Consider the following 20,177-nt stretch of genomic DNA (forward strand, 5'->3'; position numbering starts at 1 on the left):
GCCTCCCCGAGGGCAGCCCTTCAACGGTTGCCGCAATCAGAGCACCACCCGGCGGCGGGGTACGTCGAGCCCGCCCGCAGCTCTCGGGTCGCCGCAGCGCCGCCACTCTCGCGAGAAGCCGGCCGAGTCTGCGAAACTGGGGGAGGAGGAGAAGGGAGGGGCATTTAACGTTGGCGGCTGGTTCTGCGCCGGATCCAGGAGAGGGGTGGGCGCCATTGTGCTTCGCTGCCGACTGCTCTGCCTCACTGAGAGGCCTAGAACTCGGAGGAGGTCGCCGGCGGTGTGGTCGCTGCGAGCGGGACGCGCCCTGTTCAATGCCATCTCGGGAGCAGGGGTAATAAGCTGCGAAGCTCGGGTTTCTGCCTCTCGGGGTGGTGGTTCTGGTGAAGGCCGCGGGTGGGGGAGGGGAGGACACGAAGCGCCCGCCTGGGTCCTTTCTCTCTAGCTGGGGTGGAGGAGCTTGATCCGGGACCGCGGCTTCGAAGGGGGAGCCGGGGGCAGGCCCGCTCTGCCGGTGGCCTTTCGTCCCGTGGCGGAGTTTGTGATGGGTGGAGGGGACGGATTGCGCTTCTTCCTTATAGACGGGGGGATGGGTGAGGGCAAGGGGCTTGAGCCCTGTGTGGCCTTTGGCGGCCTCCTCTTCGACGGGGTGAGGAGAGTCCTCCGGAGCGCTGCGGGCCTGGAGGGTCACGAGTGTGGTATTTAGAGAGCGCGGTGTTGAAGGCGGGGAGAGTTAGGGCTCTGCCAACCCGGCCTCGAATCGAAGAGACTTGGCCAGCCCTTTAGATGGGGTGAAGATTTGCTCATTGATCCTTCCAGTTCTTGAATATCGTGATACTTGGGAGTCCTTTTGTATTGTAGTAAATTGTTCTTCAAATTGAAATAGGTGATATGTATAAAAAACGGACCTGTTGGCATAAGAAGTAAAAATACGGAAGGCACCAGTATTAGCATACTCCCTCATTTTGATGAAACTGCGTAGTAAAGATGAACGTGTACACACACCAAAAAATCCTACACTATTAATACTTTTTTCCTACGTACGGATGTAAATATTAATATATAGGGACAGTCTCTGTCTTGGTAATAAATTCGTCGCGACTAATCTCGTTGGCACTTAAGAGTAAATGTACCAACTGAAATTGAATTTAGTAACATTTCTTTTCGATCTTGTAGGACTTTTTAGGTATTATAGGTATTTTTCTTTTTTCATTGTTTTACATTTTCCACTTTTCTTACTCCTATCTATCCATTTCTGTTTAGAACTAAGAGGTAGGTTAAAGACGAATTTTTGATGTAAAAATCGAACAGTATATTGTTAAGGCAGACACAGTGTAACCAGATTTTTTTCGTGAGATAAAATTTTGTTTCAGAAATGGGCTTTCATTCACAGTTCTACACCATTTTGTGAAACAAGTGGTGTATGAAGATTAAAGTCAGAAGATTTGGGTGTAAGTCTGGATTTTGCCATAATTATTTAACCTCTTCAGATTTCCTTAGAAAAACAGGTTAATTCCTAGGGTTGAGGTGAGGATTAAATTAGATGAGGTTGTGAGAAGCAGTCAACACGTTGGGGGACATAATACTTGCAGAATGAATTTTTAATGGATGTAAACAATTGGAATTGGTACGTAAAGTCCCATTGTTTATATTCACGCATTCCAATTGTTTATATTCATGCATTCTGATCAGAATAACCCTAAAATTTTACTCAGCCTGTAGTATGTCCCCCACAGTGGCTGACTGCTGGTTCTCACACACAATAGTGTATATAAGTTCTATACTACAAGTATTTTTAGATAAGAACTTTTTACAGCTCTTCTTTTACCCAAATTATACCACGGATGTTAGCAAGGTCAGAATGCAAAGTCTTGGGTTTTTTCCAAAGTTGCATGCTGGGTCATATGTCTTGAGTAAGTGTGATTAAAAATTCCTACTTATTTAAGTACAAGTGATTTCTCTTTCTGCCACATTGGCAGGAGAGCCTATTTTCCCAGATAAAGCACAAAGATGCCCCTGTATAGATACGCACATATGTTCTACGTGAAGGTGTCAGATAATCAGCTTGGACATAAAAAATCATCCTTGGTGCTCCAATTTTTAATCAGCTCCATATATCCACTTCACACAACTCTTCATCTGGTATGTGTTCAAGAGTTACCCACATTTTAATATTTTGGGAAAATAATTTTAATAGTGCAAAATTATCAAACATTGTAGAACATTGTACATTACAAAAATGTTTTACATCATCTGGTAATTTTTTGTTGTATTCTGGCTACTAGATTAGGGCTTCACATTGCAAGAATTCTTGACACAGCATCTGCCCTCCACAACTCACAATTTAGCCGTCCAACTAGTGTAAACAACTACTGCTGTTACCTTAATACATGTGTATAGTAGTACCATGGACGCACAGAGGAGTGTTTTATCTTGAGGGAAGTTTTACAGGAAGTATTGTTTAAGCTGAGAAGTGAAGGATGACTAGGAGTTTGATAAGGAAACTGCAAAGTCATAGTATCATGGGTTTGTTTGAGGAATGGACAATTTGTTCCCCATAGCTGAAACAGTTGAATGGAAGGTTACAGCATGACATGAAAGACCTTTTGTACTGTTTTGGAAAGTTAGTGCTCTGTGCTGTTGGGAATGGAGAGCTATTGTGTCCCTAAGTGAAATAAAAATCATTTTTAGATTGTCTTTGCTGATACATCCTTCTGTTACTATGGGTAATTAAATGCCAGTAAAGAACAGTGGGAAATGCATTGGTGAAATGCACAGGCTTGCATCAAACCTTATTTTTAACCAACAAATTAAACTTCAGAACTAATGAACCTTTCAATTGTTAAATAACTGAATCAACAACTTATCACATTAGGATAATTACAATTTAAAGTAAGGTTTTGGATTCCTAAGATCTACTTGAATTCACTAAAGCAAAATTCTATTACAGCAAAATAATTTATCTTCTCATTATTCATTATTTTGCAAAACTTCTATCTGTAATACAGTTTCTAATCATAACATGAGCCCAAAAGAGGGGGATAACATTATAATTTGAGAGTGGCTGGGGTTTAATTTTCATTGATCTTAATTTTTAACTTTTCTACTCTATTCTAAAGTTATATAGTCAAGCTGGTTTTTCTTGCTCTCGAATATATTTCTCTGTGGCTCTACCGGTTAGACTAGATAAGTTGAACATCTGGTTTTAAAATCACTTACCTCTCTACACCCACTTTTGTCAGCAGCTTTAGAAGAGGGCAGATTTTGAACCTTCAAAGCTAGTTCTCATCTTTCCTTTCCTTATTGTACTTTAGTGTAATGTGTTTGAGAAACTCTCACTTTCCAGAAAAAACTCTAAAATGATCTCCACTTACTGAATGAACATTGAAACTTCAAAGGAGAACAGATTATTTTATGAAGTACTCTATTGTAGACTTAATATCATAGTCATGTTTTCTCATGGAGACGTTAAACTTTTTTCTGGTTATTATTTTTCAAGACCTGGGTAGATCTTTATTTCTTAAATATTTGTCAGCTAAAAATCAAGAGGCTTTTTTTTAGAAGACCCATAGAGTTCTGTGTTTTTAAAGCACTTTCCTCATGTAACCACCCTTAGTTTCCATGTCTCTGTGTTCACTAGGATTATTAAAACACTAGGATTTCCCATTAAGAAAAAAAATTTTCCCCCAGAAGCAGATTTTTTTAAACAAAAAGATAAACCAAATAGACGTAAATAATGGAATTGTAACTGCATTTGTATTTCTGGAAGACTATTGGCTATTGAAATACATTGGTATTTTGTGTGATCTCTTTGGCCTTCGTTGCATGAATTTATTGCATGGTAATGTTGTGCTTTTGTTAATTCAGTAACTGCAACTTCCCTGGTGTTTAAGACAAATTCTAGGTTAGACCGTGAAATAGAATCAAATTTTTCATAGAAACCGGGTACATAATGATAATTGTAAGAAAGTAAAAGTTAGGATAAGTTATGAAGCCCTACTGTATTACTGCATACAAACTGCCTGAAAACCTAGTGGATTGAAACTGTTTACTAATATTTTACGGTTCTGTGTGCCTCTTGGACAGTTGCTGGTTTTGCCTGGGTTCACTCATGTACCAACATTCAGCTGAAGGATTTCTCAGGCTGGAAGGTCTAAGACGACAACACTCACATGTCTGGCAGTTGGTGTTAAGCAACATTTAGGCTTTGCTCCATATTATCCTTTATGACATGGGAGTCTCAAGACAGCGTTCCAAGAACGTGCAAGTGGAAACTATGAGACTTCTTACAGCCTTGCAAATCGTATAATGTCATTTACACTGTATTCTCCTAGTCAAAGTAAGTCTCACAAGGCTAGCCCACATTCAAGGGATGGGAGAATAAGATTCCACCTCTTTAGTGGCCGGCCCTGTGGCTGGGTGGTTAATTCGTGTGCTCCACTTCAGCGGCCCAGGGTTTCACTGGTTCAAATCCTGGGTATGGACATGGCACCGCTCATCAGGCCATGTTGAGGCAATATCCCACATGCTACAAGTAGAAGGACCCACAACTAAAATATACAGCTATGTACTGGGGGAATTTGGGGAGAAAAAGCCAAAAAAAAAAAAGAACAGATTCCACCTCTTTAGTGCACACCGGCAACATCACAATGCGGAGGTGTGTGCTTACTTGAATGGGAGGGATTTGTAGCCATAGTTTGTCATTTACCACAAGTTGCTTAAGAGCATTATAAGAACAGGCATCCTTAAAGATGTCATGATTGGGGTTTGCTTTAAAATAGAGGATGGTAAAACAAACAAGAAGATAGGTCAGATGTTGATAATTGTTGAAGACTTGATTGATACATAGAGATTCATTATTATCTTTACTTTTTGTGTATGTTTGACATTTTTCATAGTAAAAAAAATTTTTTAAGGCATACTCAGGTAATCTAAATTCCGTTTTGTGAAGTGATTTTAACCTTCTCGTCCACTTAGTATTTACTAAAATAATACTTAATTGTTTAATATTTATTACTTCCTTTTGGTATGTAGGTACTAAGAAGGGTAAACTAGCAGTACTGCAATTTAGGAAGTGAATTATTTTTAGGAGTTACTTATAAATTTTATTGTAATATGAGTTATAAAAACGTCTTTTTATTTGCAGATAACTGTTTCCCTTGATTATCAAAGTAAGACAAAGTACATTAAAGAAATTTCAGAAAACTGAGTCTAAAGAAGAGAACAAAACCCAAACAGAGACATAGTAAAATGTTAATAGTGGCTATTTTTTCCAGTGTTTTATATAGAGTTATATATGTAAGGTGTATAAGTTTCTTTACCCTGCAGCAATTGTTTTCCTGTACATAAATATGAATGACTTTTAAAAAAGTCTTTTTTATTACATGTTAAAGACAAATTTCAAATAATGAAAAGCCAGAGTGTCTACTAAGCTGTTTGTATCAAAATCTCTTAACACTGATGGTATTGCTTAATAATAGCTAGTATTTACTGAATACATACTGTGTGCCAGCAAAGCCCACAGTATACCTGGTACTGTTATTATCCCCATTTTGTTAAGTGAAGAAATTAAGCCTTAGAGGGATTAAGCTTAGAGTCACACCAAGTAAGGGACAGGCTTCAAAGCTTGTTTGCACTGTTAACTATCGTATTTTTACAGATGGTGAGAAATTGGCTCATACTAAAAATTGGGCAATGCTTAATTTATCTTGCCTAGCCTTAGTTTCCTGTTTTGCAAGGATTACCTGTATTAATGAATATATTGAAAATGAGCAAACAGTCTTAGTTGTGGGCTGTACTGTTTGTTAATATGGATGGAGCTGGGGCCTTTTTGTTTGTCTGGTTATTTGGTTTATGACTACTATGTGACTCTTAACAGATCCTGTTAACAAGATTGTTGCAGTAATGGGACATAGTGATCTTCAGAGTGGTGGGAGAGGATGCATGTTATTTGAAAGACTCTTTATAAGCAGAATCAACGAAAAACCTTTGAGCATTACACTGGTATTTCTCTGATCTTAAGAATTAACAGCTTTCCAAATTTGGTAAACCAAAAATCTAAGCCCTACTTGGTAGGCAACTTGTGGTAATGCTCAGAGAAAGCTTTACTCTTAAATAAGGTAATAGGTAGAACTGCTTTGTTCCAGGCATTTTCCTATATTGCCTGAAGTTTTTCAGTTTACTTTTTCATAGTGCCCCAAATTCTACTAATTAGACATAAACAGTGGAGGGAGGCACTAAGGCTGACCAGATAGGAGGTACAGTACAAGCAGAAGGCATGGAGGTAGCACATGTATGGGGAAAAGTAAATAGATTAGTGTAAGTGATTGAAAATCTCTCAGCCCAAACAGTTCTCCTGTGTTTTCAAATATATTTCCAGCAAGCTTCTTTACCTCTTCTGGGCACTTCAGACTACTCATTCTTTACAACCAGTTTATCTTGGTGTGCTTCCTTGTCCTCCACTCCTGACTCCCTGCAAAAAAAGAAAAGAAAAATGTTTGTTCTTCATCAGTAGTTTGAATAATCCCTCCCTTCCCGCCACCCCCCAATTATTGGGTAAATTCTTTTCCACTTGAGATGTATTGAATTTGCTTTCTGTTCATTTACTTTGGGCTTTCACTAATTTGTCTTGGAACCAGCATGTCTCTTCCTAATAACTTGTCCTTAATACTGATTTAGTTTGGGGGATTTTTTGTTTGTTTTTAGCTGATGCTGTTTGAAAATCTCTAGCAGCTCCTAAGCCTGAGTCTATAGCAGTGGTTTGTTCCTCATGGTTCCACAAAGGTAGTAAAATTAATAGTGACTTTCAGTATTGTAAGAAATGCAGGAAGCTATATATGAATCTATTATTATAGGCTAGGCAAAACTAGATAAGGTTTTTTTGGACTGCTAATTGTTTCATCTTTGAAAGCTCTAATTGTTTTCGGGAACATAATTTCTGGGGTCCTGAGGGAGAACAAAAGTACACAAATTACTGGTAGTAAAAAGCTTCAAAACTGTTGCCTTATTAAAGTAAAAAACTCCTGAGTAGAGGACACAAGATTGACTTTACAATCTGGGTATAATCTACTTTATGTATTTATTTCCTTCAGATTCCTTTTGTTTCCTCTTTCCCCTTCCATGCCTTCAATTTCACGCCTCATACATTATTTTTTATTTTCCAGGTCTTCTTCAACATGCTTTAGCATCTTTATGCCTTCCTCTTTTCATGATTTTATTCTTCAGAGGTCAATTCAAATGTTCCCTCTTCCCAAGTCTTTCTCATCTTGGCTCCCAATTTGATGCTCCCATAACATTTTCGGTTTTGTTTTTTTTTAAGTTTAATGATTTTCAGCAATCTGGTATGAGTATCTAATGTAGCAATTAGTATAATTGCTAATTATTCTGGTTGATAATTGTTGGGCTTCTTGACTCTGATCCTTCCTCTGTTTTGAAAAACTTTCAACCAATATCTCTTCAAATTTTTCTCTGTCCTAGTTCTTTCCTTCTGTAATGTCAATTAAATGTACAATAAACTTTCCTACTCTTCCCTCAGTGTCTCTTAAATCCTCTCTTCTGTATTTACCATCAGCTGGTTTTCCATGCTTCATTCTGGGTAACTTCTTCTGGCCTGTTTTGCAGTTCCCTAGTTTTTCAATTTTGCCTAGTCTACTGTTAAATGCATCAGTTTCCTAACATTGGGGCCGTCTCTTCATCTGGTTTTGTTGACTCTTTTATCTCTTGGCAATGGGTTGATTTTTTTTCCCTCTTGTATTTTTATCTTGTAATTTTTGATTGAATGTCAAAGATTGTAAATAAAATAACAGTAGAGACTGAGATAAATAATATTTTTACCTGGATATGGACATATTCCACTTCTGTCAGACTGTTAGTATGGTAGGTTGCATTGGTTTAGTCTGTAGTTGAGCTGGGTTTGAGCTTTATTGTTGCTTTATTTACCTTCAAAGTATTCCAGTCGTGGACTGCCACTGCACAGTGCTTAGTATGAGGCCTGGGGTGCCAGAGGATTTTTTTCAGTATTCTTTCACCAGCCTCAAATTTCCTGAAGGCCCAGCACATCTTCACCACAGAGGGGTGTCTTTCAGGCTGTTGTAACTCCCTCAGCAGTAGACATGGTGCAGGGGGTGGGGGGAGGGCGGGGGGGTGTACTTAGTTCCGTGCATCCTTCTCCAGTCTTAGGCAGGCTCTGTGTGCCTGATCATCAGAGGTGAGGTTGACCCAAGATTTCCTGCCTTCTCCCTGTCGTCTAGAGTCCAGAGTGCAGGCAGATACCCTGCCGGTCCCCTTCACTCTCCCCCCTACCCCAGCAGCTGATCTCTGCCTTGTATTAGTGCAGAGTCCTTGCTGAAAGTGGATTCCCTTCAAACAGCCGATCCCACCTTATACTCATGCAGGGTCTGAAGCATGGATGAACTGTTTCAGGTTCTCCTTCTCTTTTAGACATAGGCAGGCCCTGCATGGTCATACTACAAAGAGTGAGATTCTTTCAAATCTCTCGTCTGTCCTCATTTTTTTCTTAGGCACACTCAGTGGAGGCCCATGGAAAGACTCACCTTGTGTTGGGGCTCCCAGAGTTTCTGAACTGTCACACTAGCAAATATTTGGCCTTTAGGAATTTAGGAATTTGGTACATTTTAGCTGTTACTTCTTATCAGCTTTCATGGTGGCCACCTTTGTCCCATCTCTCCTTGTGAAAGGGCTTGCTATTCTTTGCAGTTCATTTCATCTGGTTGCCTTGCAACCTCAGCTCTGATGGACTCAAGAAAAGTGAATTTTAGATTATCTGGCTTACTCTTGTTATGTTAGAGTAGGAGTGATGTTCTCTTGTGGCTTTCTATATACTAAGCAGATATGGAACACTTCCCCCCAATTTTATTTGATTTATTTTGCTTTAAAACATTCAAGCAGAGAAAAGTTGGGAGAACAGTAAGATTAATATGTGTATAACTTGACATATATTTAGTAGTCGCTAATTTGCCATATTTGCTTTGTATCTATATAGATTATGTGTCTTTACATATATTTGTTTCCTTAAATATGTGTTCTTATTTCAGAACCGTTTAAAACTAAGTTGCAGACATCATGACACTTTACTAAAATTCAGTTCATATTCAGACTTTCTGTTAATTGTTTTTTGAATCAGGATTCAACCAAAGTTCATGCATTGGATTTGATTTTGTTTCTTTAGTCTCCAACTAGAACTAGAAAAGCACTTCCATGTTTTTTCTTTGTGACATTGACTTTTAGAAGAGTCCAGGCTAATTATCCTACAGAATGTCTTCCATTTTGGATGTGTCTTGTTCTTATGGTGTCATTTACATTTAATTATATTTATTGTATTTTTCTGTTTAGTCCTTTTTTCAGGGGCTTTACTTTTTTCAGTGTCCTCTTACCTGCACACATTTTTCAGGCTTCTCTTTATTTAAACATTTTAAACATAGTTATTTTATATAATCTCTCTGTGAAATACTTGATTTGATGTTTTTGTTAGTCTATCTTTTCTCTTGTCTTTTGTGTCTCAAGGACCTTGTTTGCGGTGCCTTGTTTCCTTGTATGCTTAGTTATCAACCTGCTTATTATACTTGAGAAATTGTTTGTAGAAGTTATCTGAAGCCTAGCATGAAGGCTCATTCCTCCAGCAAGATTTGTGTTTGCTTCTGCCAGGTTCTTGGTGGCTTACTAGACTGGCACCGTCTTAAACCAAATTCACTGTTTGAACTTATAATTACCATCTAGGGAACATCAGTCTTAGCTGCAAATCTGCACAATAACTCATTTGCTTCTGTTTTAATTCTTACCCTGTCGTGGCCCTTTGGAGTCCTGCTGATTGTGATGAGGTGGCTTGTTAGATTCCTCACCTTATACATGTCTTGGGCTTTGATTTTCTTGCATGAGACAGGCAAATGAAAATTCACATTTTCTGGAATTCACAAATGCCATCAGGGCAGAAGTGGCTTTTGCACTCTCATATCTCTTGGATTCCCATTTTCCCATCATTATTGACCTAGTAATTCCTTATTACCTTATCACCCTTCATTTGTATTTTATCTAACGTTTTTCATTGTTTTGGAGGAAGAATTGGTTTGAATAATCTGCAGAACTGAATATTCTGTCCCACAGTATTTTGTGTATCTGCTATTATACTTGTATTATATTTATTTTATTTCATTCATAACCCCACCCCTGAAATATGGATTCAGGAGATAGGTTTTATTATTATATTCCTAGAGTTTAGTACCCTGCCTGGTATATTACTCAATAACTAACTTTAATTTCTTTATTGGGGGGGGCGGTGGGGAAAGAGTAACTAACTTAAAAGTTGAACTGGAACGGGGTGGCCTGGTGGTGCAGCAATTATGGCACTGCTTGGCAAGCCATGCTGTGGTAGGCATCCCACATATAAAGTAGAGGAAGATGGTCATGGATGTTTACTCAGGGCCAGTCTTCCTCAGCAAAAAGAGGAAGATTGGTGGCAGATGTTACCTCAGGGCTAATCTTCCTCAAAAAACAAAAAAAGTTGAACTAGAACTAGGATTTTTTTAAGGTAGTACATAGTTGGAAATGAAGTGGAAAAGGTAGGTTAGAATTCTGGATGCTAGACCAAAGAATTTAAACTGCCTGTTTAAGGTGGTAGAAAATAATTGAAAGTTTGATTGGGAATTAGTGCCATCACTAGTAGAATGAAAAATAAAAGAAGAAATTTGTGGATTAATGATGAGTTCCCTTTAGACGAAGCTCTGCGTAGTATTATTAGAGACAAACTTTGTTGGTTTTCCCAGAGGAGGCCTGATATCCAAGTAAATTCTTGCTGGAAAACATTGTAAAATTCCATTTAAAATTGTCTATTTTACTGTAAGTTGAGAGGTAGTTTTTCAGTTGTGTTTAACATATGACTATGAAATTTTGGTAACTTGCTGCATCAGGCACAGAATTAGTTACAGAATTGTGCATGTCAGGTAATGACTTAGAATTCCTTTTGGCTTTTTACCTGTGCTTACAGAAAGTTTAAGGTAAGATTATTTCCACAGAGTAGATTTGAATTGTGCTGTTTATAGGTAGGAAAAACTTTTTTGGTCTAAAGATCCTTAATAGTGTTCAGCAGGCCACCAAAAACATGAACTTGCTTTAAAGAGCTCTTGAGAGAGTTTCCTAGGAAGCCCAGTGGAACGAAATTACCTACAAGAGAACAGTCAGTTTTTTTAGTAGCTAATAGGCCACGGGTTTATGAGATGGACAGACTATGTAAATTGTGGAGTTGGTATAAATACCTGTTTTCCACTCCTACTTATATCAGTCACTATTAAAATTCCTCAAGGTGGAGGGCGCATTTAATATAGTAAAAGTATGACTAATTAGGTAAACAAGCAGTTACATATCAGCTCCAGAGAATCTTCACCCATCAGACTTTATTTCAGAAGTTGAAAAGTTCCTCACATATTGATCATAAGATTTTTGTGGTTTTGTGGCTCATTACCTTCTTTCTGAATTGGAAACAAGTTCTGGAGAATGGAAAATGTGGCCTCTTGCAGCTGTCACTGCCTCAGCTTACTCAGTCATAGATGTGTTGTTAAGGAACATGAGGACACAGTTATGGTGGACCCATGAAGGCTAGGACTTGAGTCGGGCTCACAGAGAGTACACATTAAGTGTTATGGAAGCTTCATAGCAATGATGAGTGCTGTATGCAAATTGAGTGGCAAGGCATGGCAGACAGGTGCATATCTCTTCTGCTCCAGCTCCACTGTCCTATCTGACTTCACTTATAAAACACAGGTTCAAAGATGAAATTAGTAATAGTTTCGAGATGTTGGCAGCAAAGCTGTTAATCAAGCACAGGGCCCTGTGTGTCTTCATAGGTCACACACCTATGAGACCAGCCTGGTGATAAGCTTTCTGTCTTATCACCAAACAGAAAGAGAGCTCAGGGGCTGGCCCCATGGCCCAGTGGTTAAGTTCGTGCATTCCGCTTTGGCAGCCCAGGGTTTCCCCAGTTCCGATCCTGGGTGTGGACATGACAGCACTCATCAGTCCATGCTGAGGCGGCGTTCCACAGAGCACAATCAGAGGCACTTAAACAACTAGAATATGCCGCTATGTACTGGGGGGCTTTGGGGAGAAGAAGAAAAAAAAGATTGGCAACAGTTGTTAGCTCAGGTGCCAATCTTTAAAAAAAAAGAGAGGGCTCAACTGTACAACTCTGGAATCAAATCATAAAGAAATTTAGGTTTAAAGAAACACTGTATAGTGACAGAAGGAAACCAGGAGACCATTATGTTGACCATTGAGGAAAGATTATACATATGAACATTTTTTGTGCTGTGCTCTTTAAGTCTTGGTTAAAAGTATTAGGCTTCAAACACCTTTTTTCTGCTAGTCTTATTCTTGCTTATACTTTTCCCTTTACAGCAATTATAACTGTTTAAGCTATTTATTTGTGTAGTTTGTTTTCTACTAGACTACAGCTTCTTCATAGTCGCTATCTCAGTATGTTCAATGTTGTCCCCTCACCTCATCCCCTTGTTTAGTATTAATGTGCACACTAAGCATCTAAAAAAAAAATGTATTTGTTAAATGAATGAACTTGAAAAGATGCCACATAGTACCTTGTAAATAGTCTAGTAGAAGTTTTTCAAGGACTGCACATTTTATTTTTTTTACTTTTTTTTGTGCTTTTGACCTACAACTTATGCAACCAAATTATATAAGTTTTCTGGTAACACCTACCTTGTGAAAATTCAATCAATTTGTGTAGAGGAGTTGCCAAAAATAGTTGAATACAGTATAAATTATCTCTCAGAGGACGCTGCCTCTTTGCCTTTTCCCAAGAGATTTGTTTTGCGCAGATTTCATACTAGGTTAGTTTCATTCTGCAGGTAAGAATTGGGTTTAAATGTAGTCAGAGTAAACTACGAGAGGTATGATTAAGAAGCATTGTTGTTAAAGAACCATTTGTAGGCCTGTTCTCTTAACAAGCATTTTGTCATCCTGTTTAAAATCCTCGGATCATATATACGGTCCCTGTTTAGTATTTTTATAACCTTCTTGATAAAATAAATATGCTACTTGCTAAATCATTTATGGGCTTTTGCATGTCAGTGTTTAAACATTAATATTCTTTCTACTAATATATACCTTCTTTAAATGTCCAGTTCATAAATCACCTCTTTTTAATAAATTTTGTATGGATGTATGTTATATAGTTTATAAAAAGCTTTGGAAAGATTTATGTTAGGTAACCATATGCTTTTATCATTCAAACCAGGCCACTTTTAAGAGACAACGGAAGCACTATTAATAATTGTCCTGGGATAATGAGCACAAATTAGGACTTTTCTGGCCATAAACTAGGACTGTTCTAGGCAAACGAGGAAATATGGTCATCCTACTTAAAAGGAAAACAGAAGTCCTTTGCCCCATCCTTTACCTCATTCCCAGTCCCACTTTCCAAAGGCAGTGACCCTCAACTTTTTAGCTGTTCTAAAATTTACCTTCACATTTCTAAATGATGTGTTTATACTGTTATTTCATGTTTTTCAATATTACTTCTATTTCATTATCCATCATTGTCCTTACTTCGCCTACCCACCTCCATCCCCCAGCATGTTTGTAGCAAAATTATTGATTTAGTAGTCTGTTTACATTATTATAATTATGTAAATATTAGAGTTCACCCAAGCATAGCAGTACATCCTTTCTTGAACAAGAGCTGTATTTTCCCAGATTAGAAAATTAATTTATAAGTTGCTATTTGTTCTGTGTACTCAACATTTTTTTCCCAGTGTATCATCATCTCTGCCACATGCCAAAATAGTTTCCATATGATGTTATTTTTTTTCTTAGAACTTTACTTCCATTATCTGTGATCTTACTCCAATCTGGATCGTTTGCTCCCTATGCTTTCTGCATTCTTTTGTTATTGTTTCCTAGATTCCATGTCTGGTTCTTTCATTCTTTACATTCCCATTTTCCTAGGACATGCTCTTCGTTTAGCTTCCTATGATTTTTGTGGGGGATTTTGATTGATTGTTTTTTTAAGATCTTGCATGTCTAAAAATTTGTTCTATTCTCTACCTCAGTCGTTAGATTGGAATTCAAGTCTAAACAGTTTTCTCAGAACTATAGGCAATGCTTTATTGTTTTAAGAGTTTTTAAAGTTATAATTAAGAAGCCATTCTGATTACTGTTCTTTTATGTGTGACTCACTTTTCCACTCTTGTAACTATAAGATCTTCCCTTTATTTCTCCTGTTCTGAAATTTCAAGATGGTAAATTGTGATGAGTGGTCATCTTTTTTCTCTGATCCTGCTAAGTACTTTTGAACCCTTTCAACGTGGAGATTTGTGTCTTTCAATTCTAGAAAATTTCTTTTATTGCTTTGGAAATGTTCTCTCCTCTATTTTCTTCTTTCTATCTCTGTAACCATAGTTATAGTCATATGATAACTCCCTTAGACAATTCTATTTTCAAATTAGATTTTCTACATCTGGGAGGTTTCCTCAGTTTACTCCCAATCCTTATGTTGCATTTATTTCAGTGTATCACATTTTTTAAGTGTATCGTTTTAAATTTCCACAAACTCTTTGTTATACTCTGATTGCTTTCTCCAGCATCCTGTTCTTATTTTATGAATGAATGTCTTTTGGGATAGTAGTTAGCTTCTTTCCGCACATTTTCTCTAAGTTCCTTTTTTTGTTTTTTACTTTGATGTTAGAGGCCTTCCTTGGATACCAAGTGATCCTTGATGTTTGTCTATTAGAGAGAAGGACTAAAAAGCTAATTAGAAACTCTTGGTAACTAATGGACCTTGCTGTTGGGTAGGATGGTCAGATGACAAGTTAGCTTTGTAATTGGGAGCATTCCAAATGTCAGTATCCAGAAATCTTATCTCTGGTGTTTTGTTTGGTGTTGTAAGAGTAAAATCCCTTTATCTCCTGATAGCATTTTAGAAACAGATCAGGAGAGTCCTTGGGTCTCAACATTGAATATATAGATTTGTTTCTTATTCGCTATGCTTACCCTGCAAAGAAAGGGGGAAAAATTGCCTGTGAGATCCTTATTCTCTGGAGAATAAATATCCTATTTTTGGAAGAGTCAAGCTAGAGGAAAAATTTGGGGTTTTACTGCTTCAGCTACAGATTTTAGTTCAACAACTTCTTTTCAATTTCAATCATCATCCCTTTTTATGGTACCTTGCATTTCTGGGTCTTGATTCTTTCTATGGGGCAAAGGCCAAATGCTTTGCTTATAGTTCCTACCTCTTTCTTGGTGTGTAGCTTCATCCTGTCTGCTGAATTACTCTACCTCTCCTCCTACTTTTGATTTTCCAAATATATATTGAAATCTCTTGCCTTCTGTGGTTGCCTTTCCTGTCCTTTTCATAGTAATAGCTTTTGGATTCATTTACTGTCATTTTATAGGAGTTTTGGAAATAGGGCCCAAAATTAACGCATAAGAGTAACCTGTCTTGTTTAACTTGAAGTTCAGAACTGTTATTTCATGACCCTTTTTGATGAGCTTTCTTTGATTTAATCATATCCCAGTATGACTTTTACTCTAGTTTCTCATTAGCTAGATATTCTTTTTTTTTTTTTGAAGATTAGCCCTGAGGTAACTACTGCCAATCCTCTTCTTTTTGCTGAGGAAGACTGGCCCTGAGCTAACATCCATGCTCATCTTCCTCTGCTTTATACATGGGACACCTACCAAAGCATGCCTTTTTGCCAAGCAGTGCCACATCCGCACCTGTGATCCGAACCAGCGAACCCCAGACTGCTGAGAAGTGGAAGGTGCGAACTTAACTGCTGTAGCACTGGGCCAGCTCCAGCATTAGCTAGATATTCTTAGTTGAATAATTTTAATTGCTATTGGGCTTGTGTTATATCTTTTTTATGTTTGTTATGTATCTCCTATGGCAGTATACACCATATGTTTGTTGACGTTTTTTGCTCTCTTCATCCTTTCTTGTCATTGACTGATAGCGTGTTTTTGAGACAAATATTCTTTTGTAGTAACTTTTAAAGTAGAAAAGATGTAATTGATCCATAACTTAGTTGAGAAGTTAATGAAGTTACATGCTGAAAATAAATTAGATATTTTTAACTTAAATGCCTAAATTTGAAAATTTTCATAAAGCAAATATACCTTATCCAAGCTGCATATGAGATGAGTACATCTGTTATTACTTACCTAATTTCAGTCCACTACCAGAACAATAAGAGAATAATTTTTTTTTTTTTCCTGAGGAAGATTAGCCCTCTGCTAACTGCTGCCAATCCTCCTCTTTCTTTCTGAGGAAGACTGGCCCTGAGCTAACATCTGTGCCCATCTTCCTCTACTTTATATGTAGGACGCCTACCACAGCATGGCGTACCAAGCAGTGCCCTGTCCGCATCCAGGATCCGAACTGGAGAAGCCCGGACTGCCACAGTGGAACCTGTGCACTTAACTGCTGTGCCACCGGGCCAGCCCCAAGAATAATTTTTGACCTCGAAAGTGGTTGATTGGGAGAAGTTGAAGAGATTATTGTGATTCCTTTTTATTTACTACTTTGTTTTGCCCTTCTCTTTTTTCTGCTCTCAAGACTGGTGGCATCTCAGTTATCCAGAGGCCTCATTGTAAATCCTTGCCTCAGAAAATTTTTAAAGTTGTTTTTTCAATTTATAAAAGTAATGTCTTGGGGCCCGCCCCGTGGTGCAGTGTTTAAGTTCACACCTTCTGCTTTGGCGGCCCGGGGTTCACTATTTCGGATCCTGGGTGTGGACATGGCACCACTTGTCAAGCCATGCTGTGGTAGGTGTCCCACATATAAAAAACTAGAGGAAGATGGGCACGGTTGTTAGCTCAGGGTCAGTCTTCCTCAGCAAAAAGAGGAGGATTGGAGGCAGATGTTAGCTCGGGGCTAATCTTCCTCAAAAAAAAAAAAAATGTCTTTGCAAGCAGCACTATTTTAATAGCCTAAAACTGGAAACATTCTAGTGTCCATCCACAGAATGGGCAAATAAATTGTATGGATTGATACAATGGAATACCATATAAACCATTTAGGGGGAACTTACTGCAACTGTATGCAACAACATTAATGAATCTCACAAATATAATGTTAAGCAAATGAAACCAGACATAAAAGAGTATATATTTTATGATTCCATTTTTATATATATTGTTAAAAATCAGGCATAGCTAATGATGACTCTTAGTGTGGGTTGAGGATTATTTAGTGAAAAAAACTTAGATTTTTTTTTTTTCTTTTGAGAAGAGTAGACAGGAAATCAAATTACATTATATCGTATGATGTCTTAATAAAAGAATTTACAAAATGGAAGCACATAAAGAAAAATGCTTGTTTTAAGACCATGACCAGGAATTGAATGGGGAATGTATAGACTTCCCAGGCGCATAGAAAGGCCTATGAGAACATATTATATTAAGGAGTGTGCAAAAATAGTACAGTATAGCTAATGCACGTGGTATGAGTATTGAATGCTAGTAATAGATAAGAATAGCAAGAGCATCAAGGACAAATTTGTGTAGGATTTTAGATAGAGACAAAATTGAGTAAGGAAAAGAGCTCAGGCTTTGGAAACAACAAATCTCAGTTCCTCATCCCACTTTTATCATATTTGCTTCATGTTATGGACAGTAGGAAACCTTTGGTGAACTTGAGACCTCTGCCTTGTAGAAGAGGGGTGATGATAGTCTCGCATTTTACCCTACCAGATATAGTTAATTTGCATGTTTAATTCTTGATTTGAGCTGATGATTAAGGAGGATTAAAAGTTGAGGTTTGCATGTCTTCCCAAAAGTGATTAATCAAAATTTGCATTTCACAGAAAACCTTAAGAATGGAGTCTAAACCTTCAAGGATTCCAAGAAGAATTTCTGTTCAACCCTCTAGCTCTTTAAGTGCTAGGATGATGTCTGGAAGCAGAGGAAGTAGTTTAAATGATACCTATCACTCAAGAGACTCTTCGTTTAGACTGGATTCTGAATATCAGGTAACATCTTAATTTGGAATATATGTACACAGTCTCTTTTTCAAAATCCTTGGCTCCGCATGTTTTTTGGATTTTAGAAAAGTAATAGAGTGTGTTTATAACACCCTCACCTAGATCTGAGGCATCATGTAATCAAAACACATTAATATATCTGCAGCAAAATGAATTAATGTTCACATCAAGTAGCAAAAAGTTAATGTTTTTCAAACTTTTTGGACTTAAGAATTATGAATAAGGGATTGTGCTGTTATTTAAAATCATCATACTTTCCACTTAGAAACCTTTTTACTTAAAATTTTAAGTTTTGATTTAAGTATAAATTTGACTGAATTAGTCAATGTGAATGACTTTGTCAAACGACTGAAAACTGCCGCCTTTTCTTTAACATTATGCTCATTCGAGTTTTCTCTACATGTACAGAAAACAATGGTGGAATAATAATTGTTAAGTGTTTTCTTTGAGAATATGACTTGCAAATATTTTGCTTTTAATTTTGATGATTATTAAATCAATAGGCTGTCCTTTTGTGAAGATACATCACTAACAATCTTTTAGATGGATTTTGGGGTTTTATTTTGGCGAATGAATTTTGGAGTACATAAGCTACTTTTATGGAGCTAATTTTCCTTAGGACTAACAGTGCTGTGGTTTTTTAAATGTCTTATTAGTGCTATAACATGGTAGCTGTAGTATAAAACAGTATAAATCTCGGAAGGCATGACTTGTAGGTTTAATGCAATTTATCTTGCTCATCTTTCAAATTTAAGTTTATTGCATTATTGATTGAACAGCTAATTCAACCACATGTGATTTTCTAAAGTCTGATGTTTACGTAATTTCAGTCTTTTAGTGAAAATTTCTGTTTAAGTCTTAAGTATTTACATATTTATATATCATGTGATGTACTATATGACAATCTCATTTAAAAATATTTCTGTACAGTAATAAGCATTTTACAAAATATTCCAAGACTGAAATTAAAAAAATAATTTCTCTACTAATGCCCACTGCCCACTTCTTGACTTTGTATGGACAGTTTACTAGGTCTCATTTTAAATGTTGGTTCATAATGTACTTTTTTATTCTGTTGTTAAACAAGAGTGTGTTTACCAGAGGTACAGAATCATATATTTTACATTCTATAGAAATGTTGTGGGTTAAATGACTGTGACTTACTAAAAGCACAGAATTGGTTTCTTTCCTATATTGTCTTTACAAAATTTTGCCTACTTATTTTGTCTAACTTTTCATATAACTTATTAGTCAGGACCACAGGCTCTGAAACCACAATACATATACTGCCTGGATTGGAGTCCTGTTCCACTACTTGCTAGCTATGTGAACCTGGGCAAGTTACTTAACATCTTTCTTTCTTATTTTCCATGTCATTTGGTTGATCGAGTTGTTAGAGTTAAATGAATTAATACATTGAGTGAGACTAGTGCTGCCACATGATAAACAATACATAAATGTTAACTACTGCATTTGTTTTATTATAATTGTTATAGTAATCATAATATTTTAGATGCGGAAAGTCTTGAATATATTTAGAAAATTTATTGGCATTCACTTTAAAATGTAACTCTTTTCAGGACTATTCTTTCCAGCTATTCTTAATGTCATAGATTATTCCAAAAGTCTAAGTTTTTATTGTGGAAAAACAGATGCAAGCATAAAAACAAATTTGTCTTTTATTGATTATGAATAAGATTAATCAGTTTGGTAGATTTGGGGGTTTTCCTTTAATGTTCTTCAGTTACTTTAAATGGCTTCCAATCTTCTTTTTAAGATTGATTATAGGAACCTTTCTGATCTGTTTTATTTTTAAAGATTTTATTTTTCCTTTTTCTCCCCAAAGCCCCCCGCTTCATAGTTGTGTATTTTTAGTTGTGTATTTTTAGTTGTGCGTCCTTGTAGTTGTGGTGTGTGGGACACTGCCTCAGCATGGCCTGATGAGCAGTGCCATGTCCACGCCCAGGATCTGAACTGGCGAAACCCTGGGCCATCAAAGCAGAGTGCGCAAACTTAACCACTTGTCCACAAGGCTGGCCCCTCCAATCTTTTTTTTTTTTGACGATTAGCCCTGAGCTAACTACTGCCAATCCTCCTCTTTTTCCTGAGGAAGACTGGCCCTGAGCTAACATCCATGCCCATCTTCCTCTGCTTTATACGTGGGATACCTAG

General features: G+C 37.3%; 1 protein-coding gene across 6 annotated transcripts in view; it reads left to right on the forward strand.

Moving 5' to 3' along the window:
• Positions 1-201: 201 nt before the first annotated feature.
• MARCHF7 (membrane associated ring-CH-type finger 7) overlaps positions 202-20,177 on the forward strand; it is a 51,858-nt gene continuing 31,882 nt past the window's right edge. For all 6 annotated transcript variants that reach the window (XR_001401077.3, XR_001401078.3, XM_014859840.3 and 3 more), the window contains exons 1-2: positions 202-334; positions 17,829-17,993. Coding sequence is in view for 4 of the 6 variants with exons in the window: in XM_014859840.3 (XP_014715326.1) it covers positions 17,841-17,993 (153 nt within the window). In the remaining 2 variants the exon portion in view is untranslated. The remainder of the gene's footprint in view (positions 335-17,828; positions 17,994-20,177) is intronic.

This window comes from Equus asinus, chromosome 4 (assembly GCF_041296235.1).
Source record: "Equus asinus isolate D_3611 breed Donkey chromosome 4, EquAss-T2T_v2, whole genome shotgun sequence".
NCBI lineage: Eukaryota > Metazoa > Chordata > Mammalia > Perissodactyla > Equidae > Equus > Equus asinus.